The sequence below is a fragment of the Thermobia domestica genome, chromosome 1 (genome assembly GCF_964235325.1).
Source record: "Thermobia domestica chromosome 1, izTheDome1.hap1.1, whole genome shotgun sequence".
Lineage (NCBI taxonomy): Eukaryota > Metazoa > Arthropoda > Insecta > Zygentoma > Lepismatidae > Thermobia > Thermobia domestica.
The window spans coordinates 254,856,502-254,884,018 of NC_137454.1; the positions used below are offsets into that span (position 1 = coordinate 254,856,502).

Sequence of the window (27,517 nt, forward strand, 5' to 3'; positions counted from 1 at the left end):
GCATTTGTATTTTAATTTAAGAAATATGCTAATATCTTCTCAGAAACTGTAGTACTAAATATATTTATATTAAAGAATATACTACTATAGTTTATTTACTATTGTTAGTAAGTACATGTGCATTGTTTTGTATAATGTGCATGCGTACATCGAAGTATGTTTGCATTTGCTACTGCCCTTGCGTGTTAGTCTTTTGCTCACTGGAAACGGCGTTCCTCCCACTTTTTTTAAAAAGTCTGTTGCCTCCTTGCTCAGATTTATTTTGAAATTGCAAAAAATTGTTATTTTATGCTAAATACGTTTCAACTGAAACATCCTATCAGTTATGAAGAATGTTGGAGGGGGAAGGGAAGACTGTCGGCTTCTACATCTGGAACTATCCGTGGAAAAGAATTTTGTGTCCTGTTATAATACATGCTTGTATAATTCTTCCGGGACTAAATATCTCTCCATTTCATGGAGTCCGTTATTGAGAGGTGTCTGCTAATACAGATTTCAATATATAAGTGTCACGCTAATGTGTGAACATACTGTGATATTTTGAACATTCTAAGCTAAAGAAATCGTTATAGCGAGATATCATCCCGTGATATTTTGGACAACAAGGTTTCTTTCCACGTGGTTCTGAACAGGTGACATTTCACCTCGTGAAATTTTGGCAGGCGAAATTTTGCCCAGGCAAGATTGTGGTCCCGAGATTCTGATTGTGAAATTCCGGCCATTAAGTTTTGTATCCAAACCTTATCGAAGATGCGTTTGCGGTACATGATTTGTTAACATTAAATTGTCAATCGATAATACATCACATGATGATTCATTCCGCAGAAATATCATCAAATATCTTGAAAGTAGCTAAATGTGGAAAGTAACAACACATACTGTGTTTTAATTTAAATTTACGTAGAAAATAGCATTACTTGAAATTAAATCATTTTTAAAATACGGAGGAAGAGAGCTCAATAATTAGATTTCTAAATGTGTTGAATTGTGTGACTAACAAGTGGTGGTAGGTGCTGTTTTCTCGCGACCATTGCAAAATATTGATGTCGCGTGACCAGTCTAAAACATGATTGCATGACTGACCTTTCTTATTATTTATTTGAAATTTGCGAAGTCTCGGTGTCATGCAACTAAACCTTTATGTTTGTTCACTCAACAACCTACTATTTTCATTTTTAAAGCCCCATTTGTAGTTTGTTATACTTGACACAGATTAAAATTGTTCCTATATGGAAGATACAATTGCATAAAATTAGACGTAATTATTTAATAGTAGAATGCTCACGTTTAGTGCTAAACATCCCCGACTCCGTTAATTTATGGTATCTATACATCATTGTGTACGTTAGTTTTTATGCGGTTCTTTTTTATTTTCCTCAAGTCATTTTTTATCACATCATTAAGCCTACTATTGTAATTAAATCTAACTTTTCCACTTTGTTTAGTCTGTAGATTTACTTAGGAGTGAATTAATCATTTCAACAACATAAACTGATAACGCTATTTGTAATCAATGAAACTAGTGATGGGCAATTTATAATCTACCACTGACCAGAACAGTACAAGAACCAAATATGGGGAATTTTTTTACTGTTTTCACTATGAGGTGATGGCTCACTGAATGTCCATAAATCATTCATTTTCTGAAACTTTGTTCTATTCTGAGTATTCTGCGCCTTATTTCATATGTCTAGGCCAATTAAGATCTGAAGTACGAATAATTGAAAGTAACTATATGAAAACTACATTTTTCAACAATTCGGCCCGAACGAAGTCTCCCTATCAAGGGGACCCGAAGAAAATTTTCTAGGGGGTGGCCATCTCCATGGTTGCTATATTAGGTCTGGTATTCTGGTATTTAATATACGTGGTTTGCTATATTACCTATATATTTTCGTGAGCCAGGGGAGCCCGGGACCCACCCTGCGCTCCCCTTTGGGAGCCCTTGCTCCCTGTTCTTTTTATGCTTAATCGGTACCATAATTTTGATACATTAAATTCCGCGATTTAAAACATCGTATGAATATTAAATCAAATCAAATATAATAAACACTGTTAATAACAGAAATACTTAAAACTAGCAATCGCAATGCGTATTTTCCTTCCTGCATGGGAATATATTTCTACCACAAGCAAACGAGAAATACTATGTTGAAAGTAATTTCAATGTCGAATTTAATAGTTTTCCAACTCTTGTAAATTCCCATTGATTGAAAACCGACACACCACTCCAAATATTAGCATTTATTGAATAATGTCTCGAAGAAAATAGAAACTCAAGATTTCTTGCTTCTTTACAATGAAGCTGCAGACAACAATATGTGGTTAAAAATTGAATTTATGTGCATGTCTACCCTAAAGAAAATAAAGATCTACTTCGGAGCACCATGATGAAAGAAATATTATCTGTCGCAGCGATGCTTTCTGTTCACAGACTTGGCGAACAACATTCGAGATTTCAGTCAGCAAATAATAGGAAAATTTGAAAAGAACGAACGAAGGACATCCCTTTTAAATAACATGTGATTTATTTAACTAACGAATGTTAACTTCGTGCATGAGTAAATACATTTTTCACATAATGCCCTCATCCATGCCTGACAACACATGCTATATATTTTATTTATCTATTGTTCAATAACACCGGTATAGAAGTTTTGTATATAAATAACGTATAAACATACACTGACAATGATTATTCATTATGTTTTATAAAAATTTGAGAATATCTTAAATCAATATTAGTAGATGTACTTAAATCAATAAATATAAAATAGAGTTTGAAGGGGCTTTCCTGTTCATAGTCCCTAAATATTATTTGCATAAAACTCAAGAGCACCGAAGAAGGAGACACTCACACGTACTCACAAGCCTTTGATGTTTCAACCGTTGCTATTGTAGACTCCTTACCGCCACTGGAAAATAATGTTTCTATTATTATTCTTTTAAAATGTTGAGAGTAAGTTATACTACTATAAATTATTATTATTATATTTTATCGTTGCCGTTGGTAACACCGATTATATGAATGGTATGTCGATGCAAATATGTAAAATTTCAAACCCGAATATAAAATGCTTTGTTGTTGGTTCACTTTATAACTTTTAATTATATTCTTCATTTTCAGGAGGTAACCGTGAACAAGGTGTCCAATAATGGAAGAAGAAAATATACTTGCTACAGGAAATTGCCAAGAAAAGGAAGCTTTGGAGAATGGAGAAGTAAACTCTATGAAAGAGAGCGTCAAAGAGAATAATGAAGATTATTTAGCGTCAGATATCTCTTCAGAAGATATAGCATCAAGAGGAAACAAACATGAAGACCTTAAATTGTTAATTGAAATGAGAAACGATGAAATGGATGCATTGCCTTTATCAGGAGAATCTAGTCCCTCGTAAGCACTAACATTTAATTATTAAATTTTCTTATTAGATAACTTATTACTGGCAATTAGGACTATCATTCTTGCCAGTCTCTACTCTTTTTCAAAATTTCTATAGGTTTTTCTTCTTTCTTTCTATGAAAATTGTTGCGCATACCTTCAGTTACGTTTGTCAAAACAAATTAAAATAATTTTTCATTAAGTTATTTTTTCTTTTCTTTCCAATTTGTCTTCTTTATCTCTGTTTGCTACGTTGTAAATATTTTTCTTTGCTTTTCTGTTTTACTGCACTAATTTTCTTCATCGTTTTCATCCATACATTTCAAATGATTCAGTCTTATCTTGTTACTGTTTCTCACCTTCAGTCTTGATCTAAATTAAGTATCTCAACACAATAATATTTAGCCCAATATTTCTCATACTCGTTGTAGGCTCGGCATATTGGGGTAAAAGTGTTGACAAGAAGTAGCATACTAACGGGTTGGCAGAATCCATGTACTTAGTTTTGTGAAGGCATGAAATATGTCCATGGTTTAAAGAAGTAGGGCGACATCCTGAAGTTTAAGTAGAGAAAGTATCCACTCAGGTGTCAATAATATTATATAATATATACAGATGTTTATCTTTTTAATGAAAACATCTAAAAAAGTGCAATTTATCATATTAATGTAGTTGTTAGACAACCTCTCGCCTTAAGAATAGCTGGAATAGAAAATTAAATTAAATCTTTAAGTTTTACGTCCCACGGTTATGCCGGTTAGGCTAAAGGAGACGATGACGATGAGAAATGAATGAAATGGTGGAATGAAGATAGTGGGAGGAAACGGGAGAACCCCGAGAAAACCCACGAGTACGGTGTTTGTCCACCTCAAAGTCCATAGCTGGAATAGAGTAATAGAGGTTGTTAGTGATGGTAAGTGCAATATTTCATTATTTCCCGTTCAGTACATCACTCAGCTCTGTGAGAGAAGGTGGACGTAGAAATCTGCGCCAGATTCGTGTTTTTAAAAGGAACTACAGATGTTCAATTACGTTCATGTATGGGTAATCAATCAATAATATCTGATGGGCAAGGCAAGGACAGCTATTCAACTTCATCCAACTGTCCCTCAAAATCCAACGCAAAGTTGTGTGACTTCCACGCATTATTGTTCTGGAACCCACTGAAAACCAGAACATGGCGGCCCACAATATCACACAGCTACCGCCATGTTTCATTGTTGGTCGGAGACGCTGCGGATCATACGCTTCTTCGGGCATCCGCCACACAGAAATACGGCCCATGGTTTGAAATAAGTCACTCACCTGATCATATCACAAGTTTCCAGTCATCAGCAACCCATGTTGCACGCTCGTGGCATCATTGGCGTCGTGTTAAAGCGTTATGATTCTTTATAAGCGGTTTCACTCTTGCATCTCCACCCTGGACATCCATCTCATGTAACTCGCGATAAACTATGATTGTCGACACAGGCTGTGAGAGGTGCTGCTTGAGATCACGATGGTTCTGAGTGGGAATTCTGTTTAATGTTCTGCGAAATCTGTCACGACAACTGTCCTACTTTGAGGATGGGTTTTGTCGTGAGTTTTGTAGGCTGTCATCACCTTGGACACTCTCTCAACACATTTGCCACTTTCGTCACACTCATAACACATAACTAAACACCAATAATTTATCCGTTTTGAAATCAGAGAGATCGGTCATTTTACATTATCAGCATCTGCTCAGTTAATAGCACACTGCCATTCTACGGTGCCATTCTACTGTTCTTTACATAGAACGGAGTTCGCCCTAACACACTGCAACCCAGCGCTGCGGTTACTGTCTGACAGTTTGCCAACCTGAGCATCTGACGTATTTCCAACTCCAACTGCAACTATTAAATTAATAAGTATCTGTAGGTCATGAGTATGTGTAGTGGGCTTGTGTTATGAAGAATAGTAGTTGTCTATATAAAGAAATGACAGTAATTAAATAAAGTGATAGCAACGACCTGGTTAGGCATTTTACAACGTCGGGAAACCTTACAATTAAAATATTATCGAACATCAAATATAGTGTTATATTCGAAATCTGTCTGAATACCACTCACTCTAGCTTTGGAATTTCTTATATAAAGGACAAATTCTGACCAAAGCACATATTATTTAATAAATAATATTGTTACAGTTTCGGCAAAGTATCTTTGCCTTCATCAGACACATTATCTATTGATGAATGTATATGATAATATGTAATAATGTGTCTAATGAAGGCAAAGATACTTTGACGAAACTGTAACTATATTGTTTATTAAATAGTACGTATATGCTCTGGTCAGAATTCGAAATTTGTATGCATTAATATTCCACTTCTGATTCCTCGTGATACGTCTATTGAAACACTCTTTTTTCACACTGACATTCTTAATTTTACTTCTTTTTAATATTTTACATTTTATCTTTAATTATCATATACGAAAAGATATAGTGACATATAGTTATCTGTTTTTGTTTGTCCTCCTTCTTTTATACGGCAAAATTAATTTCGTAGCAACCACTGCTTCTTTATTATTTAAAATTCAGTTTTATTTTGTATTCTTCAGGGGTTATTAAGTATTCTAAATCATGTGGATTATTTATTTATAATTTATTTTATTCACCTAAGTAATATTTAAGAACCTCTTAAATCTAAGATATAATGAATTTAAACATTTGGTCCGGTAACTGCAATAGATTTTTAAATATTATACAAAGAATAATGTGTTTTTTAAATAGGCTTAGTTTCATATCGTTCTATATTTTGTCGCAATATAACCTAATGGATGTCGTAACTTACTATCTACAGCAACATTGCTTTCAAAATATTTTAAATTTATCTGCTTGTAATTTATATCATGCTATTGTTTCACACAAAACGTAAAATTTCGTGGAAAAGAAAGATTCTTTCCCTTCTTCAAAAGGGAACTAATGTTGTTTTCAGAGTAGTATTCCCCAATCTGTGGTCCGCGGACAACAAGTACACCTCGAAGTTTCTCCTTCTGTTTCTCTTTGCTTATAGATTAATCTGAAAGAGGTATATAAATAAAATTCAAGTGAATTGCACATACACATTGTGGCTGAGAATCTCAAACAGACATTGATTATAGAAATACAAAAAATGAATATGTATTTTCTTCTGGTAATAAAAAGGTAAAATTAACATAAATTTAATTAATACTATTTTTATATATAAGTATACTAATATAGTAGTATATGCTCAGAACTTTAAAACACATTATTTAACTTTCGAAAGGGAGAAGGGTAGGTGATCCGTAGAGCATTATCATTTTGAAAAATTATGTCTAATTGATTTTTTTTATTTTTTTTTTAGAAACGCTTGGACAATGCTTAAAGATTTAACTAAGTTAAAATGCAGTGTTGATATGATATAGACTAGTCAGGTTCTAATGTTTACATGTTGTATATTTTTCTTGGTTTTAATAACTATTACACACCATATTCCATTTTTAAATATCCTAACTTGATGAAATTTTGATTTGATGAAACACCAATATCACCTTAGCGAGGATTAGTAACATTATGAAGCTCACTTAAGATACATATTGTATTATTTGTTTCTGTTTCCTGAAGGCTTGGTTATCAGAAATAATAATGTTTGGTAGTTTACTAAAGTCATACTAGATAATTTGGCATACTTTGTTCATAGACCTGCAAAATAATCAATAGTATGTTAATTTTTCTAACGAAGCTAACACAAAACAGTTTTGTTTTAACCTACAGGAGATATACATCAATGAAATAACAATCGGGCAATATTTTAATATTGTAAAACTTAAACTTCGATTTGAAGTAACTAATAAAAGCTTCCAGTCTTAGAGAGAACAATTTCATTCAGGTACCGGGCTAAATTGTAGGTCACTTAAGTAAATAAGAAAATACGATTTGTGTGTGTCTGGGTGTCATTTAAATAGGTCTGAAATTTTCATTTATATTTTTTCACTAACACAAATAATTTACTACCACCAATAAACAAATTAATACTACTGTAGTCAATTTCTCTTCACTATCACATGAAATGCTGCCTCAGAGCACATTTTAAGTTACAAAGATTAATAATAATAATAATAATAATAATAATAATAATAATAATAATAATAATAATAATAATAAATACTATGTACCAACAAAAAAAGATTCTAATGCTGGACGTAAAGTACATTAATCAGCATTTGTATCACCAAAAAGAGAAACATTGAGAAGTAGCCCTAGGATACGATACCTTATAGCTGCCGATGTACATTTTTTTTTTTAATTTTTGACAGAATGAAATATTTTTGAATCTTGGACTAGTAAAATCACTTAAATAGATGATCGGGTAATTACAACAGTGACAAATAAAACAAATAGATACCTTCTCTTATACTTTTACAACATTTCGATAAAACATTTAGGGCCTAAACAGCTTCACGATCTTTATCATCGAAGAATACAGTAAGAAAATACATTTTAACTTAAATTGTCAAACTAAGGGAATACCCACAATTTCCAAAACTTTAATAGAAGTTATCCCACTGACATTTTTCCCTGTTTGCACACAGTAACTTGATAATTCCTATAACATTTGAGTATATGTAAAAGTTTTAAATTCTTCCCGTCCAAGTACAAAGTACTTTACAACAGGAGACAGAAATATATAAAGGATTTATTTTCACATTTTAACAGTGACGAGCAGTGGTTCTCAAACTTACTATTGAGATGTGAGCTAGCGAGATGAAGCGCGAAACTGTTGCTTTCTCTAAACATTCATTTCTTATGTTGCATCTGAGAGTTGCTGGTTATCCTGCACCATACAGCTCTACAGCAGGGCATCACTTAGAAAAAGACAGAAATCCTGAAATGAAGCGCGATTTACTACGTGACTTACTTCCCTCTTACTTTCGCCACTGTACTTTATGATACTACATAATTGTCTAATTAAATCAAATTTACTTTAAATAAATTTTAAAGATATTGTCAGTCTTCTTTTTTCAAACTTTATTTCTCAAAACTATATATTAGCACTAACTATGTTTTACTCTCTTTAATTACAAATTACATTCTTCAATTGTTTATTCTTCAACCTCTTTACTTGCAGAATTTCCCCAGGTGTAAAAGTAGCCAAAATGCCCGTTGACAAAGATGCAGAGGATTACAACATGTCACATCGAAAGAGAGGGCAAGCGATCATTTTCAATCATGAAAAATTTCAAGATGGTTTGGGAGAACGTTTTGGCTCTAAAGTAGATTGTCAAAATTTGGAATCAATGCTAAAGAAACTTAAGTTCGAAGTTACAATTCACAATGACTTGAGACGCAAGGAAATTGAAAAAATTCTGAAGCAAGGTATTTTCAGTTGATATTCATTACTAAACTTTTAAAGTATTGCATGTTACAATTACAGAGTAATTCACTGAGATTACGAAAATAAACGCGTTAGTGCATCTTATATTAAGTAATATCATCCGTTTATTAAAGAAAGGATATTGATAGAATATGCATTTAATTTTATGATGAAATGATAGATGCTATAATAACATACTAAACCCATATCCACAATACTAAGATAGGGGGTGGGGCGGGATTACTTTGCGGGGAGCTCATATCAATATTTCCTGTCGTATTGATTAGTCGCAGTGGTCCTGCTTTTTGGGGATCAAAGTGTCAAAACTTGGTGTTGTAGAATATTGTTTCTGAACATGAACAATCTTGGAAATCAACATTGATCTAATCTACAAGAGAGGAATTTAATCGTTCACACCTTGCTAATGCAGCTCACATTAAATAATGCCAATACAGTGTCAGAGAAGTTACTTATGCTGCTGTTGGAAGAACTGAAAAGTGCATTGACGCTGATTGTAATGAGACTTCTTTTAAAAATAATAGCTTTAAAGCACAAATACAAATGCTTTAGTGAAGTCTGTTGAGCGAGTTTCTTTTGGAACATAATTTTGCAATTAAGTTAGTGGTTGAATTTATGAATAATTAGTTTAAAGTATTGCAATTTATTATTGTATTTTGAATTACTTTAATTATGAACAACCATAAATCCATTGATCATTTATCTTTTTATTTTAATTATTTGCTTTTACAGCTTTGTTCTCAAGACTGTCTCTAAATCTTAGAAATTGGACACATGTTTTTACATTTCTTTTTAACTCGTAATAGTGTTTCTATCTTATCAATTGCTACAATATTTATTATTTCTCCTGAAAATCTTATTTATATTCAAACACTCGCTTTATTATGTGTTGTTTAACTTTAAGGAATATGTTATTATTTTACTGGATAATAAATTGAAATATTATAGTATACCATGATGTTCATAAAACTACGACATTTGTGCTGGGAAATCAGTACTTTACTTTAAAAAATGTATAATTTTTATTATTAATCTTGTTCTGATTTTCAGCTTCCACGGAAGACCATTCCGACGAGGATTGTATGTTGGTAGTTGTGTTGACCCACGGTGTAGCAGATGACTTCTTATATGCAAAAGACTATGCTTATCAATTAGATGTCCTATGGAAACCTTTCACTGCAGATAAATGTCCTACTTTAGCGGGAAAACCGAAATTATTCTTCATACAAGTAAGTTGAGACGATCTGTCAGTATTTAAGATTTAATGACATTCTTGATAGAGTTCTTGTACTGAAAATCAATTTTAATTTATATTTTGTAACTAAAGTTGTATTCATTGGTTAATGTTATAATTATGAGAATCCATGGAAATCACATTGAATTTCTATTAAATTTGGCTATAGTACAAAACAATTATTTATAACAAAACTTAGTGATTTAGTGGGATCTAGACTTGGATCTGAAGATATAAAACATCAGTGGAGGTTAAGAAAGAAAAAAGTATTTGTGCAGTGTACTTGGAGTGCTAAAATAGTTTTAAACAAAATTTTAGTTTTTTTCACAACACTCAATGATAATTAAACTTTTTTTTTAGAATTAAAAGCAATCCTAATGAGTATGAGTAATTCTGCATTTCAGGCCTCGCCAAGATTGATTTTTGAGACACTTTGAGCTCATAGTCGATGATATAACTACCATAACCGTGAGACAAATCGTCTTATTATATATTACCGTGTTGATATATAGACGAATTACGTACAAGATTGTACCATAAGAATATTTATTGCTATTATATACTTATAGTGAGTTTCGTGTTCGAAAAAGAAATTAGTATACACACTCTTTAAGCAATTTTGTCAATACCTTCTGAAGAAGGTAATAGTTTTAAATTCATTTTATTTTGAAGCAGAGTATTATTTTCTGTAAAGTAGAAAATTATATTGAACCTAGTCTATTTTTTCGGATGTTCTTTGTGAAAGAAGCTGTAGAGTATATACTCAATTTTTCTATTAATTATGTAACCATATTTGACATTTCGCAGGTAAAAATATCACAGCCTAACCATTAATAGAAAGCAAACTTAATTGTTAGCTCAAGAAAAAGGTGGATGGAAAATCAAATATATTACCACCGCTAGACAATAGTGCAACAGATTGTAATACTTCTATTTACTCCGGGAAAAGAAAAATGTATTTTTAAACTTATTCTTCTATTGGTGCTGGAGCGGAATAAAATTTGCCAAATAATAAACGAAGTTTAAAATTAAATCTTGCTTTCCAAGACATTAATAACTAATATCAGGTTGCAGGTCGTCAAACTAAAATATAACTCAACAAGTAATGCTGTCAGACTGTACAATGAATCGAGTTTGCTATTAAAATACCATTTATTTTCGCAGTAAACACATACATTAATATAAATGGTATCAAGGTAGTTTATAAGCCATTTGATGTGTAAATAGAATTTCGAAATAAAAAATGAAATGTAATATAGTGCATTCCTTAATTGAGTTACACTTCGTTTACAAACGTATAATTTATAATCAAGACACTCATTTTCACTTTCAATGCAAATAAGTAAAAATAGTTTGAAAAGAAAAGTGTAAATAAAACACAAATGTTCTTACAAGGAACCCTAGGTATCTATCAGAGCCCGATTTTCACGAAACTTTGTATATAGAGAGAGTACCTCGGGAAACTCGCACAGCCAAAATAGTAGCTGCAGAGTCCAAGATGCTGGGACACTAGGGCCCGAGAAAGATCTAAAATGGAACGTCAATACATTAAGGACATGGTGAGAAAACGCACGTTTTTCTTTAAAACTAATCATTGTAGCTACACGAAATGACATACATGGATACGAGATGGTCAATATGATCTGTTAAAAGTTATAAAAAGAATATCCGCCATCTTGAAAGAGGCCATGTTGAAACTGGTGTGATTGGTGTAAATGAGAAGAGGGTCATCCAATGCATTAATTTTAACGTAAATAGTCACAAAAACCTGTTGGTGAAGTCTGTTGTGGGATTACATTATTCTTGTGCTTCTGGTTTAGGTGCAAGATAAGCAAAGTGTATCTCATGAGTCGACACTCGAGCAGATGCAGGGTGTTGAGCGCTATAGATGGACTGATATGACGTTCTGATTTCTGTTCGAATTAAGTCAAGTCTAATAAAAAGTTACAAGTTAATGTCAACTATGACATTATTATGAAGATTGAACCCGTCATGTCACCACATCCACACCAATTACATGGTGACTGTGACATAAATGATGTAGTGCTAAAATTATATTTCTATCGGTTTTCTAATTCCACTGATCCCATTCATAGCGCTCCATAATCTGCATCTGCTTGAATGTCATAAGATACACTTTGCTCATCTTGTACCTAAAGCACAGGAATAATGTAATACCACAACAGACTTCACCAATAGACAAGAAGCACAAGAATATTGTAATTCAACAACAGACTTCACCAACAGGTTTTTGTGGCTATTTACGTTAAAATTAATGCATTGGATGACCCTCTTCTCATTTACACCAATCACACCAGTTTCAACGTGGGCTCTTTCAAGATGGCGGATATTCTTTTTATAACTTTTAACAGATCATACCGACGATCTCGTATCCATGTATGCTCATTTCGTGTTGCTACAATAGTTAGTTTTAAAGAAAACCTGCATTTTCTCACCATGTCCTTAATGTACTGAGGTCCCACTTTAGATCTTTCTCGGGCCCTAGTGTCCCAACATCTTGGACTCTGCAGCTACAATTTTGGCTGTGCGAGTTTCCCGAGGTACTCTCTCTATATACAAAGTTTCGTGAAAATCGGGCTATGATACATACCTAGGGTTCCTTGTTAGATAACATATTTTTAAATTCTGTCATAGTCCGTTCTTCTATATTTTCAAGAAACTAATACTCAACGAAACTTGGTCAAACCCTTTTTACTGAACAATCTATTAAAGAGAGATTTATGAAAGGAAAACCATCTAGTCAATCCACTTATGAAATTTAAGAAGTCTGTTAAACAAGGCTCATAGAGAGGGAGTTCACCAAATCCACCATATTGTTTTTGTATTAAAGTTTGTGTAATTCATAGCAGATGTTTCATAAGTTATTTTGTTCCAGTTGTATCGCAACTTCGTGACATTTCTCGGGCTTTCAGAGGTAACAAACAGTCTGCTTGAGAGTCCAATGATCCCCAAGCAAAAATGTTCATTCCGTACAGTTACAACAGGAGAATTTAGATCATTGTTCATTATAAAAGATGGTTTTTCAAAACTTCGTTTATTTTGTTTTGTAACTCAACCCGTCCGTTTACCTTGAAATGAATGAAGTTATTTTTTTAGTTTTAGCTCAACGGTTATGCCCTGTAGATTGAAAGTGACAGATTATTATTGAAAGTAAAGTATAGTGACTGGTTTCGTTCTGATACTTACATATTGATTTACCTGTGTATACCTTATCTTTTATCACGATCATTTTCATATGTACTTAGGCTTGAATATTTTAACTATCCCTGCCCCTAAGTTATCTTTGTATGTTTCCTATCGGTATATCATGCTCATTGATTTTTTTACGAGTAAATTTTCAGAAGTTCCTGTACTTGTGCTACAACGTTCAAATTTCCTTCTACAATATGATAATTAGGCGATCTGATGATAAAAAATTCTTCACTGACTTTCTCTATTCAAAGGTTTTATTTAGGTTGTAAGTAGCTTGGCGAGACGAGGATGCACTTTGCTGCATGATTCACGAATGAAATTATACAAAGTTCGTTAATTACTTACTTATAAAGAAGAAAATATTCCTAAATCTTTTAGTTAACAATGTACTATGTATTATCTAATTCAATGCATATGCACATTCTCAAATAAGTTATGATCCATTCTATTTTGTACTTTTATAGACATGATTCTCTTTACGTTGTTTTGAAATAACGCAGTGGGATCTCAAATACTAAACTTGTTTTACTTAGGAGTTTTGTTTTACTTAGGTGTTTTGTTTTACTTTTATTTTCAGGCGTGTCGAGGTAAAGCTCTTGACCAAGGAATTAAATTAACTAAGGATGATACAGTCACAAGAACTGATGCAGGAGTTACTTCGTATATGATACCAACACATTCCGACTTCTTAATAGCGTACAGTACTGCTAAAGGTAATAAACAGAAATATACTTAACTTACGCTTGTCTTCATGACTCCAGTTCTGTGTTAAATTATGGGTATTCTCCTAAGCTTAAACTTACTTAATTTGGATATAGCTTACTCATTTGAATATAGCTTAACTTGGATATAACTTGTAATTCGTTTATAAAGCAAGCTTTGATTAGAAATTAATACTTCGTGAAATTACTTTCCCCTATTTGCTTTCCAAAATTAAAACAAAAAAGTTTACAAAAGACACCTGTTTAAAGACACAGGGGTTTTCCACCGAGGACGAAGATAGATGTTAATATCACGAAAGACACATTAAATTTATATTAATCTATTATATTTGAAAATACCTACAATAATTCAAATTTTCACTTACTTGGTACTCATGAGTTCATGATTTGAAATAACATTTAATTTACGTAGAAATTTCCCACTAAATTTGTAATATGAAGTAAGATATGCCATATTATTTATACGAATAAACTATTTCTAAGAACTCACCAAGCAGGTTTAGAGCATCTATTCTCAATCAATGATGAAATTATTCACCTAAAAACTGTGAGGGTTTGCACCTCCATACCTCCATTTTAGGGATGTATTGATAAGTTGATAAATGCTTGTACAGTGAACTTTTACCATTCCCTGCAACTTCTAGATATTATAAACCAAATCTTCTATAATAAATAAATATTTAAAAATTACGAGAAATTATTACTTCTCTGTTGTAAACTGATTCTAAACCTACTATCCTTGAAGGTTCACAAATTTAGATTCTACTTGCATTACTATCGTTAACTTCTCACAAATCCACTTCCGCATCCTTATATATCTTATTACAAAGTTGGTCCTTAACAACTGTAACTGTAACAAGCAGGGGTACAAGTGAAGGGGAACGCGGGGGTAAGCCGTCCCTCAACCTCTAAAAAATATGTACGGCGTCCCCCAGTTCCTAAAAAATTACAATGGGTAAAGATAGGCAAAAGGACGGCGTGACGTCATGCCGCTACCTACCGTCCCTCTACATTTTCAGATCCACTTTTACCCCTGGTAACAAGTATAGGTATAGATAAAATTACATATTAACACGTAATTCATGGTACTTATGTATTAGGGATGGCCGGATCCGGATCTGGCAGGATCCGAAGATCCGGATCTGATTGGGCCCACATCCTTTGGATCCAGATCTCAAATCTCGGATCTGGGTCCGGATCTCGGATCTCGGATTTCGGATCTGGATCCGGATCTCGAATCTCGGATCTGAATCCGGTTCTCGGATCTGGATTCTGATCTCGGATTTGGGTCCGGATTTCGGATCTGGATCCGGATCTCGGATTTCGGATCTGGATCCGGATCTCAAATCTTGATTCTTATCCAAACCCACATCCCACCCAAATTGTGATAAACTTGAATATCAAAAATCGCCGAAAGTAATTTCACGAAGTCCTGACACTGAAGAAGAAAACAGAAAATTAAGACGAATATTGACAAGTCTATTTGTCTCCTTCATTCTACACTAAAGATCAAATGCTTGCCTTACTAAAAAATAATCTGATTTGACCCGGATGAAAGTTCGAATGTCGAATCTAGGTCCACCCGGTTGCAGGACCGAGATGAAATACACACATATTTATATTTGAAACCGGAATACAAAACTCGAAAAAATTCCTCAATACACCTATTTCATTGACAGTTAAGAAAACAAACAGTTAAGACAAGTATTGACTAGTTTTTACGTGTATTTATCTTGCTCAGTCTGCTCAAAATATCAAATGTATACCTTACAATTAGATTTAATAATTATTTAGTAAATCACAATATGAGCACCGAGAATAAACTATGAATTTTGGTGCCCCTAATCTAGATTTGAAATTTCAGATTCATATATAGAATCAGGCTGAAAGATAAATATTTGAGATCTGGACACCGAAACAAGTGCTAGTACCAAGATCGTAGCCGTTTTACCTAGGTAATGCGAGCGGAAGGCACTTGCACTAATTCCGCATGTACCGGTACTTTGGGGAACACGAGAAACTAAAAACAGATAATTATTCTTTTTCAGGGGCAAGTCGCGCTTTAACATGACTTTTTATGAGTGTTGTGTTCAAATACGAAAATTGTAATGGCGACTTGTTTGAAATAAGTGCCTTTTCTTTTTTAGCAATAAAGTTAGGTACTTTCACATTGAATAAAAATTAGCAAAGCACATTTTAATGATTAGAGTGCTGGTTCTTATAGAAGCTTTCACACTGAACCGAAGATTTCCTCAGGTGGGTATCGGATTGCCACAATTCACCTTGCTGAAAGACGTGGTTTATCAGGAGGTCGGCCAAGATTCTTTTGGACTTAGCATGTAGACTGCTTCTGGTCTCAATTATTCCCATATAACAAGACTAACCATATATAAAGTTGGTTCGAAATGATTTAACACTGCAGTGCTCGCGCGGATTACTATTGTAGTCCAGTAGGTTTCAGTTTTCTGGTATCTCAGGGTTGGCAACACTTGTGACCTTGAGCGGTCGTCTACCTTCCTCCCCCATTTCTAGAACACCATTACTCTAGTGATAGCACCCAAAGTCAACGCACTGATGTTATATGGATTGTTATTTTGGCATGGACTACTATTGTAATCCGTGCGAGTACTGACGTGATAGTTTGTTTTCTGGTTAAGGTTTTAACTGTTCTCGTTTTGAATGTATTATTTCACATTATTCGCTCAAATAAACGCGATATATATGTTAGTTTAAAAGGTCAGAAGAAGAATAGATACAACAGTGGGTAACAGAAACTGAAAGTGACGACGAAAGTGTTTTGAGTATAGAACACTATGATGAAATAGAGGACGATGTTGTCGAGTAGTGATTCTGAAGAAAGTGGTAGCGACGATTTGGAAGAAATAGAAGATGAAGAAAGGAACGGTGTTATCCAGGAAGACAGGTTTCACGGAGAATTTTACATTGGAAAGGGCAGAATTACCACATGATATATTGATCCAGTGCACCCAAGAAATACGCGAACGCAGAGTTATAACATCATTCCTACACTGCATAGTTATTACTCCATAGAACAACACTAAATTTGGAGTTGGCATATTTGACAAATTGTGTCGCCAGTATGATAAAGCCAGGAATTCGCAAAGATGGCCACTCACTCTCTTCTTCCACGAGTTAAACGTTGCTGGAGTAAACCCTTTCATTGTTTTCACAGCAAATAACAATGATGCTATGATCAACCGTAGAGACTTCCTGCAATCTGTGGCTATGGAACTTATCGAACCTCTTTATGGAAGATGAAGAAACAAGAGTACCCCCCCAAAAAAACAAGATGTTTCAGGTGCAGTAACTGCATCTGCTCTGACCACAAGCACACTCTTTGCACTGACTCTTATGACTGAAACACCCAAAATTTTGCCTACTTTTGACCTTGTTTCCAAGTGTAAAAGTTAAACTTGCAAACAATTTAACAAAATCTTTTTATTTTTATAACAGGTTTTAACACTCTAAATGCAAATTGCCTCTTAATTTTCAATTTTTAATCAAATAGCAAGAAAATATACGAACATTTACAAAAATATAGTAAATTGCATACGCATTCTAAAGTTTTGGCTTCTAATTCTTTTTGTGCATTAAAAACAACAAGTTTGCACTGAAATGTGTTCTTTATTGCTTGTGAAAACCCACAAAAATAATGTAAAAAATAGCAATTGAATAACCACTAAGATATATATATTTATAAAATGGACTACAATCGTAATCCGCGCGAGCACTCATGTTTCAACAATTTCATGCGACTACTGTAGTGTTAAAATATCACTAATTGACCTTAAGGGGATAATCGCGATTTAAATATTCGTAAATCAGAAGAGATGTAAAAGTTAAGCGTTAAAATAAATCCGATAATTCCTAATGCAACCTAATGATAGCAATAAAACTCTTTACGTAACATTTTCAAAGCTAAGGTTAACAGTTTTGTTCCTGAAGAGGGTTTATGGCAACATAGAATATTATAAATCCAATTATCATAAGTAGTACCTCTGACAGCCCCGCATTTCACATCACCATCGCCCTTCATCCTGACAAGTGGGCAATTCACTTACCCACAATGACTTTTCAGGCATTCTAGTGACATCAATATCTCAGTTTGGGTTTGGGATCATGCTTCGGTGAACCATGACTATCACCATCAGCAGCTATTAGAGAATCAGAACTTATTTCTGTACTAGATAATGTGGGTAATTATAGCTTTTCATCTATAGAAGACGGAGAGTGTATGGTATTATCGCAGGAAATATTTGATACATAAGACTTAGATTGTCAGTATTTAGGAGCAACTTTTAAAATAATCAGTTACCTTAAATGTGCTACAAATTAGCCGAGAAAACTCGACGGCCATATTCGAGTGGTCTGCCGCATTAGGCTGTGGATCGTTTGCTGTGAATGTCTTGGATTCAAATCCCGCTTCGGGCGTAGGTGTTTTTAACTATCCTCGTTTACTTCTATGTCTGTGTGGTGTCGTAATGGTTACAGTGTTATCCGTGCAAGCGTTCAGCAGGTTAAATAATTAGATGAAAAGCTGTTACCTTTATATATATATATATATATATATATATATATATATATATATATATATATATATATATATATATATATATGAACAGTAGTTAGCTCGTGCCTTCGGTGCCCGTTGTCATGGGTCAATTTCTGGAGAGGCGCTCAACAATTTTGATGTTAACCCAGCATCTTGAGGACAATTGGGGAGTTATCTGAAGCCGGCATTAGGGACTTCGGGTGTCGATGCGTTGACTACACGTCCCCACTTTGAACGTAAGCCCGCTGGTAGGAACCAAAGGACTGTCGTGCCAAGAGTTTAGTTTCTTTTAATTATCATAAATGCCTTCTTTATTATTAAATTTTATCCAATATTTTCTTTTCAACTGCTTTGCGAAACTCAGAGCTAGCTACTTGTTTTCTTTTTAATTCATGTTTATAGTTAGTACAACTAATCACGAAGGAAAAACTATCTTTTCAATAAAATTTGTCTCGCGTCTTTCGTAGCTCTAAGTTTAGTTATTTTTAGTTTTTTTTTTAAGTTGAAGGGCATTTTATCATTTTCCCCTCATTTTCCCTATTTTTTCTAGTTTTACCTATGTTTCTTTGCATGGACATTGCGCCTATAGGCACGTGCTTAGTGTGTTCGTTTTCAAAAGCGAGCCTTTCTCCTGTCACTTTACAAAGTAAGAGTGCCCTGTATCAGAGAAATGTTAATTGACGTATGTAAGTGAATATATCTATAATGAAGCCATAATTACTCAGTTTTTGCATTGTACATAGTTTCCTCATCCTCATTAATCTCTTCACCCCCGCTTTCTGAATTCCAGTTCTAGTATTCTTTCTTGTGCAAGGTTCATTTAATGCGGGACTGATTTCTCATGTAGGCTTCTTAACTATAACATCAGCAATAAAGAAAGTAGAGTTTAATTTGCACTAATTTTAGAACATTGCGTTAATTATTAGCTAAATAATAATATTAATAATACGGAGCGAGCTTAGGCTAGTTCTTAGGATTCTTGCTTCGCAATTGGGTAATACCGGGTTCGAATTCGGAGACCAGCCATCCTGACTGAGGATTTTTCAGGGTTGTTTCTCAGTTATGCTGGGTAAATGCTAGGTTCGTACCTTCATCTAAGACTCTGGAAACCTTCCTTCCATTCCCTTTCCAATGTTGTTTTCATCTGTTGATTACTACAGTGTAAAGTGGCCTCTGAGGATGTATCTGGTAGCTTATAGTAAATAAACAATAACAACATAATATATCTTCACGAAACGTGTGGGTTAATTATCTACAGCCTTACAGCCCCAACAGATAGCTAAAGTTTTAATTTCAATTTCCTGACTTTTAAATACTATTTTCATATTGTTTAAGCTTTCAATTGTCTCATGTATGTTCCCACTGAGAATTGAACCTGAGATCACATGAACAAATGTTAAATATTTTTGAACACTTTAATATTCAAAACACAAAACGCTTCAATGATACGATGCAAGAATATGTTTTTCTTACGTCCTGCAATGTATGATTAAATAAACCTGGAGGGTGAAGAAAAATAACAGAAAGCTCTTTTTTATTTACTCCTTCAAAAAAACCCTGACCTCAGAAGGGCGAGCCATAAGTTAGGTGATAAAGTCATACAACGAACACTTTTATTAATACTAATAATATTACAAACCATATCGCTCTCCTGAAATTGTCGTGTGTATGTTTAAAAATCCACTGTTGTTCCACGCCAACCAGTCTATACTTTTTGTTGTGTCTTTGAAGTGAAAGATATTCATTATTACATTTGTTGGACTCTAGTGAGTCAGAAACTACAATTCATAAAGAGTTTGTTTTGCTCTAGTATTCCTGCGATTAGAAGGGCCTTGTCTAAAAGATATTTCATTTGTATATGAAGAAATAGTAAAGTTTATTTTCTAAGAATAAAATAAATATTTTCAATGTGAAGCTAACATTGAGTTTTGAAGAGGAACTAAACAGAAGAATTTGCTACCATTTACATCAGTTTTCAGACAGTTCACTATACTCTGAAATGGGAAGAAGTGAAACTTGGAAACACTAAAGAGACTTCGACAAAAAGTGCAACATGTAAATATTGCAAGGTTAAAATAACATAAAGAACAAAGATAGCACAAACGTATTATGGAAACATTTCAAAGCACAGCAACCTACTATATTAGTGAATCCGGAAAAAGTTTTGACGAATTTTAGATATTCAATTTTATCATCACAATTTCAGATGTAGGTTTGGATAAGATCTGAGATTTGAATTTCGGATCCAGTTCCGAGATTCGGACCCAGATCCGAGATTCGGACCCAGATCCGAGATCTGAATTTCGGATCTAGATCCGAGATCCGGACCCAGATCCGAGATCCGAATTTCGGATCTAGATCCGAGATCCGAACCTAGAGAAGAGATACGGTCTAAGAGATCCGTATCGGAGATTTGGATCCGAGATCCGGATCCGGCAATATTTGGCCATCCCTATTATGTATCGTAATTAATCCTATTACGCTTTGCATAACACACAACACTTCTGACGTTCTCTCACTTAACGTTATAATTAATTAAATAATTGTTCGTTTTCCAACTACATGAAACCATATCTTAAAACATTTCTTTCATCGAAAACTTTGTAGTTTATTATTGTTGCTGTAGAAACTAAGCCAAGTTCTCTACTACACTGAGTTTTTCATTAAATAGAAATTTATGTTACATTAAATTATATAATTACGACATACGTTGTTACTAAAATGGCATAGACATACGTCTGAATCTGTCTGTTAGAAGCAAAACTGTCTTAGTAGTCCATGCTCATTGATAAAAGCATTAAATACACACTCGATGTAAAAAAAACACACTGAATGTAACATTTTCCAAGAATTGTAAAACGAAGTTAATTAAAAGTTAACTAAATGTTGCGTTTAAAACTCGTGAACTTGTACGGTGGCCATTTTAGTGTTGTCACCTTAAAATATTTAAATACCATCCTCAATATCTATCATCATGACGTACGTCACTATTATCACAACAAAAGCATATCAACCTAATATACACAGTGCGGCAATTTGAAATCGAGACTGATCTTTTTTCCTAGCATGTGGTGCAGCTGTGCAAGTGAGCTGTGGTGCAAACAAAAGAGGAATGTTTCGAGAGTAACCGATACCAAGTGCATTGATCTTGACTGCCATCTTTTCTGAATATTCAAATACTTCTGGAAAACAATTTTCGGTATGACATTTAGCTTCTTCAGTTGTTTGCTTTCATTTCTTTAATGTTGGAAAAACATCTTCCTTTTGTTGTTATCGTTGTCTCTGAGAATAGCAAGAAGTCGTATGTGGCCATATATGATGGGTAGAGAGGCGGAGGAATAATAATGTTGTTTTCATCAAAAAATCTCGAATTTACTGTGCAATGTAAGTGATCGAAGTTCAACATTTTCGACAAAAATTTTACTGCCACATTATTTATGTCCTAAACATTCGAAAACCTTAAATGGCATGAACCAAATGATATACCAACATAACCACCAATCTCTTCGATAATGATTAAGTTATTGTCTATAGTAATATCCTTCTCTTTTTCGATGGAGCTGCGGTAGCTTAGTGGTAGAACGCTCACTTCTGGTGAGTGAGATCACTGAGTCAATCCCAGTTTTGTCAATTGGACTTTGTGCTAGGCAAACACTGTGTGTGTCGGTTTTCTCGGGGTCTTTCCATTTTCTCCCACTTTCATCATTCAACTATTATTGTTATTCTCATCTTCACCGTCTCTCTAAACCTCAGTGCAAAAACGTTGGACGTTAAACTAAAAGGAAATCACTTTTTCGACGTTCTTATTGGTTGTTACGCCTAGTGTGCTGGAGTGTTCAGGATATTGATAATATTTACCGTTTTCACGGCCACCTTAGAAACATTTAAATCTCTTGTATATACTCGTTTTACTTATAGAAGACTCACCAAATGCAACATTAGGCATTTTCAGTACTATGCTGCGCTTTATTCCTTCTTAAAGCAAAATTGAATCAAAATGCTCATTGCAATCTTTTCACTAATAAAGGATTCGCCGAGTATACAACAATACGCGTAACCCTGTCGACAATCAACAACAAAGTATGCATCTAACATGGCCACCAATGTCAAATATACTAGGGGCAAATGCACCAACACACACATGAATTGGGCATACATATACCAAGGTCACAATTGGACCTATGCAAGCTGTGAAATACTATAATTTTGCCATAAAAAAATAAATTCAAGTCTTGTATATGTATATGAATGTAATGAATGTATGAACTTGGGGACTCTTTCTTTCGAACTGTAGGCGTTTCATTAAGACACGATTAGTATTTGCAAGCTACAGTACTTTGAAATCGCATAGAGATTTTAGAATCACCCTAGACTACTGAGTTAACTAGTCAATGATTTTGAGATAATCTTCATTTTTATCCAGTCTGTTGCCTAAGCCTGCGACGTCATCGTTTGTTTGAAGACGTATTTTTATATATATATACAAGGTGACCAGACGTCCCGTTTTAGCCGGGACAGTCCTTTTTTCCAACCGTTGTCCCGTTTTTTCTGATTCTCGAACGGGACGCCTAAATGTCCCGATTTTAAGTAAAAATGACCTAGGTGTCCCGTAATTATTATTCAAAATATAAATCGTCAATGCAAATTCTACTCTCTTCCGTACCAACAATCATTGGGAAGGTTCAACCGTGTCTAGAACTTCTGGATTTTCAAATGGTAATTGAGTGTTCGTGGTTCAAGTGGGAATTGAGTGGGAATTCTGAGTGTTCAACCAGTTAAAAGAATTGTTGGGTAGAACTTGCAATCGGGAACCATTATTTGTTGTGTGGTACATGTAAAGTTAGAAACGATGTGTTATCATTCTTACTTGTGTATTTTGTAAATTGAGAACACTGCTGAGTCCCAAAATGCAATCTGGAAGTCAGATATTCCCCTTCCGTAGCCGACTCCTATGCGTCCCTTTTTCGCAAGTGAAAATTCTGGTCACCTTGTATATACAATGGGAGACATATTACCAACACAAGCTATTTCACTAATTGTATTTTCTTATATACGAACGCAGAGAAAGTTTAATATTATTCTTTCATTTCCTTAATATTTTGAAAATATACTTCTAAAGTAAGAATATTAAGTTTCAGTTATTAAAAACTGATAGGTTCTTAAAGAGATAATCAAGAGTTAATATTTGATTAAAGTTAACTAATTTTACTGGAAAATATAGGTATGAAACGTTATAAGTCAAGACCTACAATCTGTACAGGTATTTAACATGATTGTGCGATTATACACATAATATAAAGTCTATACAGAAGGTTAACTTTTCTAAGCGGTTAGCATACGCGCTTTTGGCGTGGGAGACCCGGATTCGATTCCCGGCGGGAGCTCATGTGGTTGGGATTCCACGTTAATCAGTAGGTCCACGTCTCATATAGTCTCGCTGCTGAAAGGGACGTGTTACGATTAATTATTATCATTGTGTTATTATCTAATTGTAAATGAAACCCCCTTTCAATGTTTCCGTCAAAGTAGGCTGGCAACCCTGCCTTGTCAAGCTACTGCGTAATGCCTCGCTCCCGAGTCAGGCTGCGCGAGTGAGTAGCTGACGTCATCGGGAAGGCTTCCTCTACGTGGAAAACGGGAGACTGCTTCCTGTTGACTGCTAAACACGGTAAGAGTAACGTGGAACAAAAAGGGGTTCTGTATATTTATAAGAAATGGGAATGTGAGACGTAATTTACAGTGACTTTTGATAGTGAGAATTACTTCTGTTTGAAACTATGGCTTTGGAAGATTGAAATATTGCAAATGAAAGTGAAAATAGTGGAAAATTTAAAATAACAAGAATTTATTCAAATCATTTCGAGTAAGTTATTGAAATCTTTGAAAGTTTCATTAGTCGATTTATTATGTGTGACTTACAGAGGAGGTGGGAGAGTTAGTGAAAGGATCCTCTATGTTAATCCTTTCTGGCATTTTTATTTTTATTCTAAATTTATAGCGGATTCAGTCACTGACTATTCACTTTCGTTTCTCTCAAGGTAAGCTTCATGTTAGTTTCAAAAGTTGAAAAAAAAAAAAAAAAAAAAGGTCAGATTAAGTTTTTAAAGAATTCATACTTGCCCTCTCCTTGATCGGAACCTTGAAGGAGGATTTCGTAAAACAACAGGGAAAGGAGTTGTTAAATATGTTTTCTGAAAAAAAAGTAAGAATTTGTGTTAAAACTACCTTTTGATTTGATTGAAACAAGTATTCGTTCCCAGTTCAAGGCTGGATTTGTTTGTTCTATTAAAAGTTTTCAAGTTACCAATTATCAAGTACGGAACTTAAATTGTTTGATATATATTTATTATTGTTGTTTCTATACTTATTTTGTTACAATAAATTGTTTACTACCTTGGAATTTTTGGAAATTAACAATTTCAGAAAGTAGATTAGATCCTTACCCCACTAATTTGATATTCAGAGAGGAAAAAAAGCATTTTTAGAAATTAGGTAAAGGAATTAAAGTAATATTTTGGAAAGTAGAATTGCTCCATTACTCGTAGTGCAAAAGTAAACTTGTATTTCGGTGGAGTTGTCCAGTGGTTCCTCCTTTGAAAAAAAAAAAAAAAGTTTTGAAGGTAGGAGCTAGGGCTGGTCTACCGAGGTATAGGTTTACACGTTGCACTGAATTATGTATGTTGTGGTTCTTCGCAACAGACGCTAAACTAAAATCAACTCAACTCAAAAGATTAACTTTTGCAGAAAACTGTAAATAATATAAAACGTAATTTGAGCATTACTGTTATGTGGTTATGCTATATGTTGCAAAGTAAAGAGTTAATGTGTGGTTCATTTAGCTTAAGCGTCGGTCTTTCAAGTAGTCATGTTGAGGGGTTTGATTGTGGGTGGGCGGCATGTTGGATCAGTGGTAAAACGCTCATTTCTGCTGTAAACAGACTTCTCGGATTTGAGCCTATTCGATGTGCGTTTGATGTGGACAAGATTGTGTTCATGGATAACATCGTGTTTTGCGAGGTTCTCCTCTTTCTTCCCACAGTCGCATCTGACCACTTTTTCTAACAATGGTTTACTTTCATAAATCACTTGTCTCTTTTAGCCCACAGAGCATAATGGGAGACCAAAACTGAAGATATCATTTTAATTTTTATTCCTGAAGTAATTGGGGATAGGAAGCACCATTATTAAGAAGTACCAAACTCTGAATTAAGCCTCATTAATGCGCTGGCCATGCGTTTTTCAATTGATCGTAAGTTAACTGTTATAGCTCTTTCTGTGCTGAAACGCCAAGGACTTGAGTCCAACGTAGAGTAAATACATGATTTTGAACCTTACTTAATAAATGGATTTTTCCTTTTTTCAGAAAAGAATTTAGTGAATTTTGCTTTATGTTGGAAAATTCCCCCTTTACAGTTTCAATTATAATTAATGTGACTCACTTTGTAACAAAATACATTATAATTGGGCGCCATTATAGGTAGATCAGACTTAAAATTTTAGTATTAAGTTAATAGTATTAAATGTATCAAATGACATGTGATCAAAATTTGGAACACATGTATAGTAATAGTTAGTACATAAAGCATAATATGATTCAAGATAGAAAAGTTATATATATATCTTAACACTTCATACCCTAAAATATATTTTGTCTGTTTATCCTAGGATTTTGTTCATGGCGCAACAAGGAAACAGGAACTTGGTTCATTAGCAGTTTGTGTCAAGAACTGGAAGAACACGGAACATCCAAAGATCTTCTCAGCATAATGACTCGTGTGATACGTCGAGTTGCGCTGGACTATCAATCATTTGATCCATTGCTGCCAGAGATGAACAAACGAAGGCAAATTCCTTGTGTTCTTACTTCCTTGATGAGGAATTTATATTTTAGATAAACTTCTAAATACTTCATTATTTAATTGGATGACATCGCCTGCTATCTTGGTTCCTTCTTTTATCGTTTGGCAGTTCCGACTGACATCAGTTTCTAACTTAGAGACATAGAGAAAAAAGTTAATGTACTTCTTGTTTTGAGAATACAATAATGAGTCACATAATGTGTCATGAATACGATAATGAGTGAAAATTCAGACATACGTTTATGTGCCTTTGTTATAGAGTTCGATATGTTTTTTCTTTAACTATTGATTAAAATATGGACAAATATAAGTAAAACTTCATACTCACTATTAAAAGAGAACTAATCTTTTTTAAATTTCAATTTCCATTCGATTTTTACAAACATGAGAAAATTTAATTCAAATTTGAAGCAGTATACTTATATATAAACGTAATGTCTTCGTAGGTTTACGTGGGGCTATCCTGTTGTTTTTAGTTATTTTTCTAATGTCTTGCAGTTTTCTCTTCACTATCATTTTCATTTGTCATCCATCTTACTGACACGGGAGGATCCCACAAGTTATCGCTAAAATCAAATCGCCACATAGCACATCTGATAGAGCATCACGAGAAATGAACATAAGTAAAATTTAAGGTGCTATGGACCAGAAGGATACGAGCTAGGGGGCTTCAAAATTTGAATATCCAAAGAATTATATCATGGAATTATGTACGTTTAAAGTAAATATCTTGAAAACCGTTAAAGCAATCAAAACAAAAGTTGCACAATATAATGAGAACAAAATGCCCTTTCGAAAACCATAAACAGTGTTGTCATAGGTGAAGCAGTGTTGCCAACTTAGCATAAAATATTTTATTATAAACAGCATCATATACAAGTGTGTACAGATTTAAAATGCACTATTGTCACTAAACCTAACAGTGAAGTGTACTGGTACAGTGTTGCACGCCATCAGGGGCGGATCCAGGTCTGACTTCTGGGGGGGCGGTGGGTTGTCATATTGCTACTTTTAAGGGCTCCAAACTTTGGGATGGGTTTTATTTATATATATAAAATAAGAAAGTTTCCTCTTCTGGGGGGGGGGGGCGATCGCCCCGATCGCCCCCCCCTGGATCCGCCCCTGCACGCCATTGGAGCTACATGTGCTGAAAT

The 27,517-nt window shown here is 34.1% G+C and overlaps 1 protein-coding gene across 1 annotated transcript in view; it reads left to right on the top strand.

Annotated features, from left to right (window-relative positions):
- LOC145679411 (uncharacterized) overlaps positions 1-27,254 on the top strand; it is a 102,895-nt gene extending 75,641 nt beyond the window's left edge. The window contains exons 7-11 of the mRNA XM_081749993.1: positions 3,146-3,394; positions 8,499-8,746; positions 9,813-9,991; positions 13,787-13,922; positions 26,170-27,254. Of these exons, the coding sequence (XP_081606119.1) occupies positions 3,146-3,394; positions 8,499-8,746; positions 9,813-9,991; positions 13,787-13,922; positions 26,170-26,399 (1,042 nt within the window). The 3' untranslated portion in view covers positions 26,400-27,254. The remainder of the gene's footprint in view (positions 1-3,145; positions 3,395-8,498; positions 8,747-9,812; positions 9,992-13,786; positions 13,923-26,169) is intronic.
- The last annotated feature ends 263 nt before the right edge of the window (positions 27,255-27,517 follow it).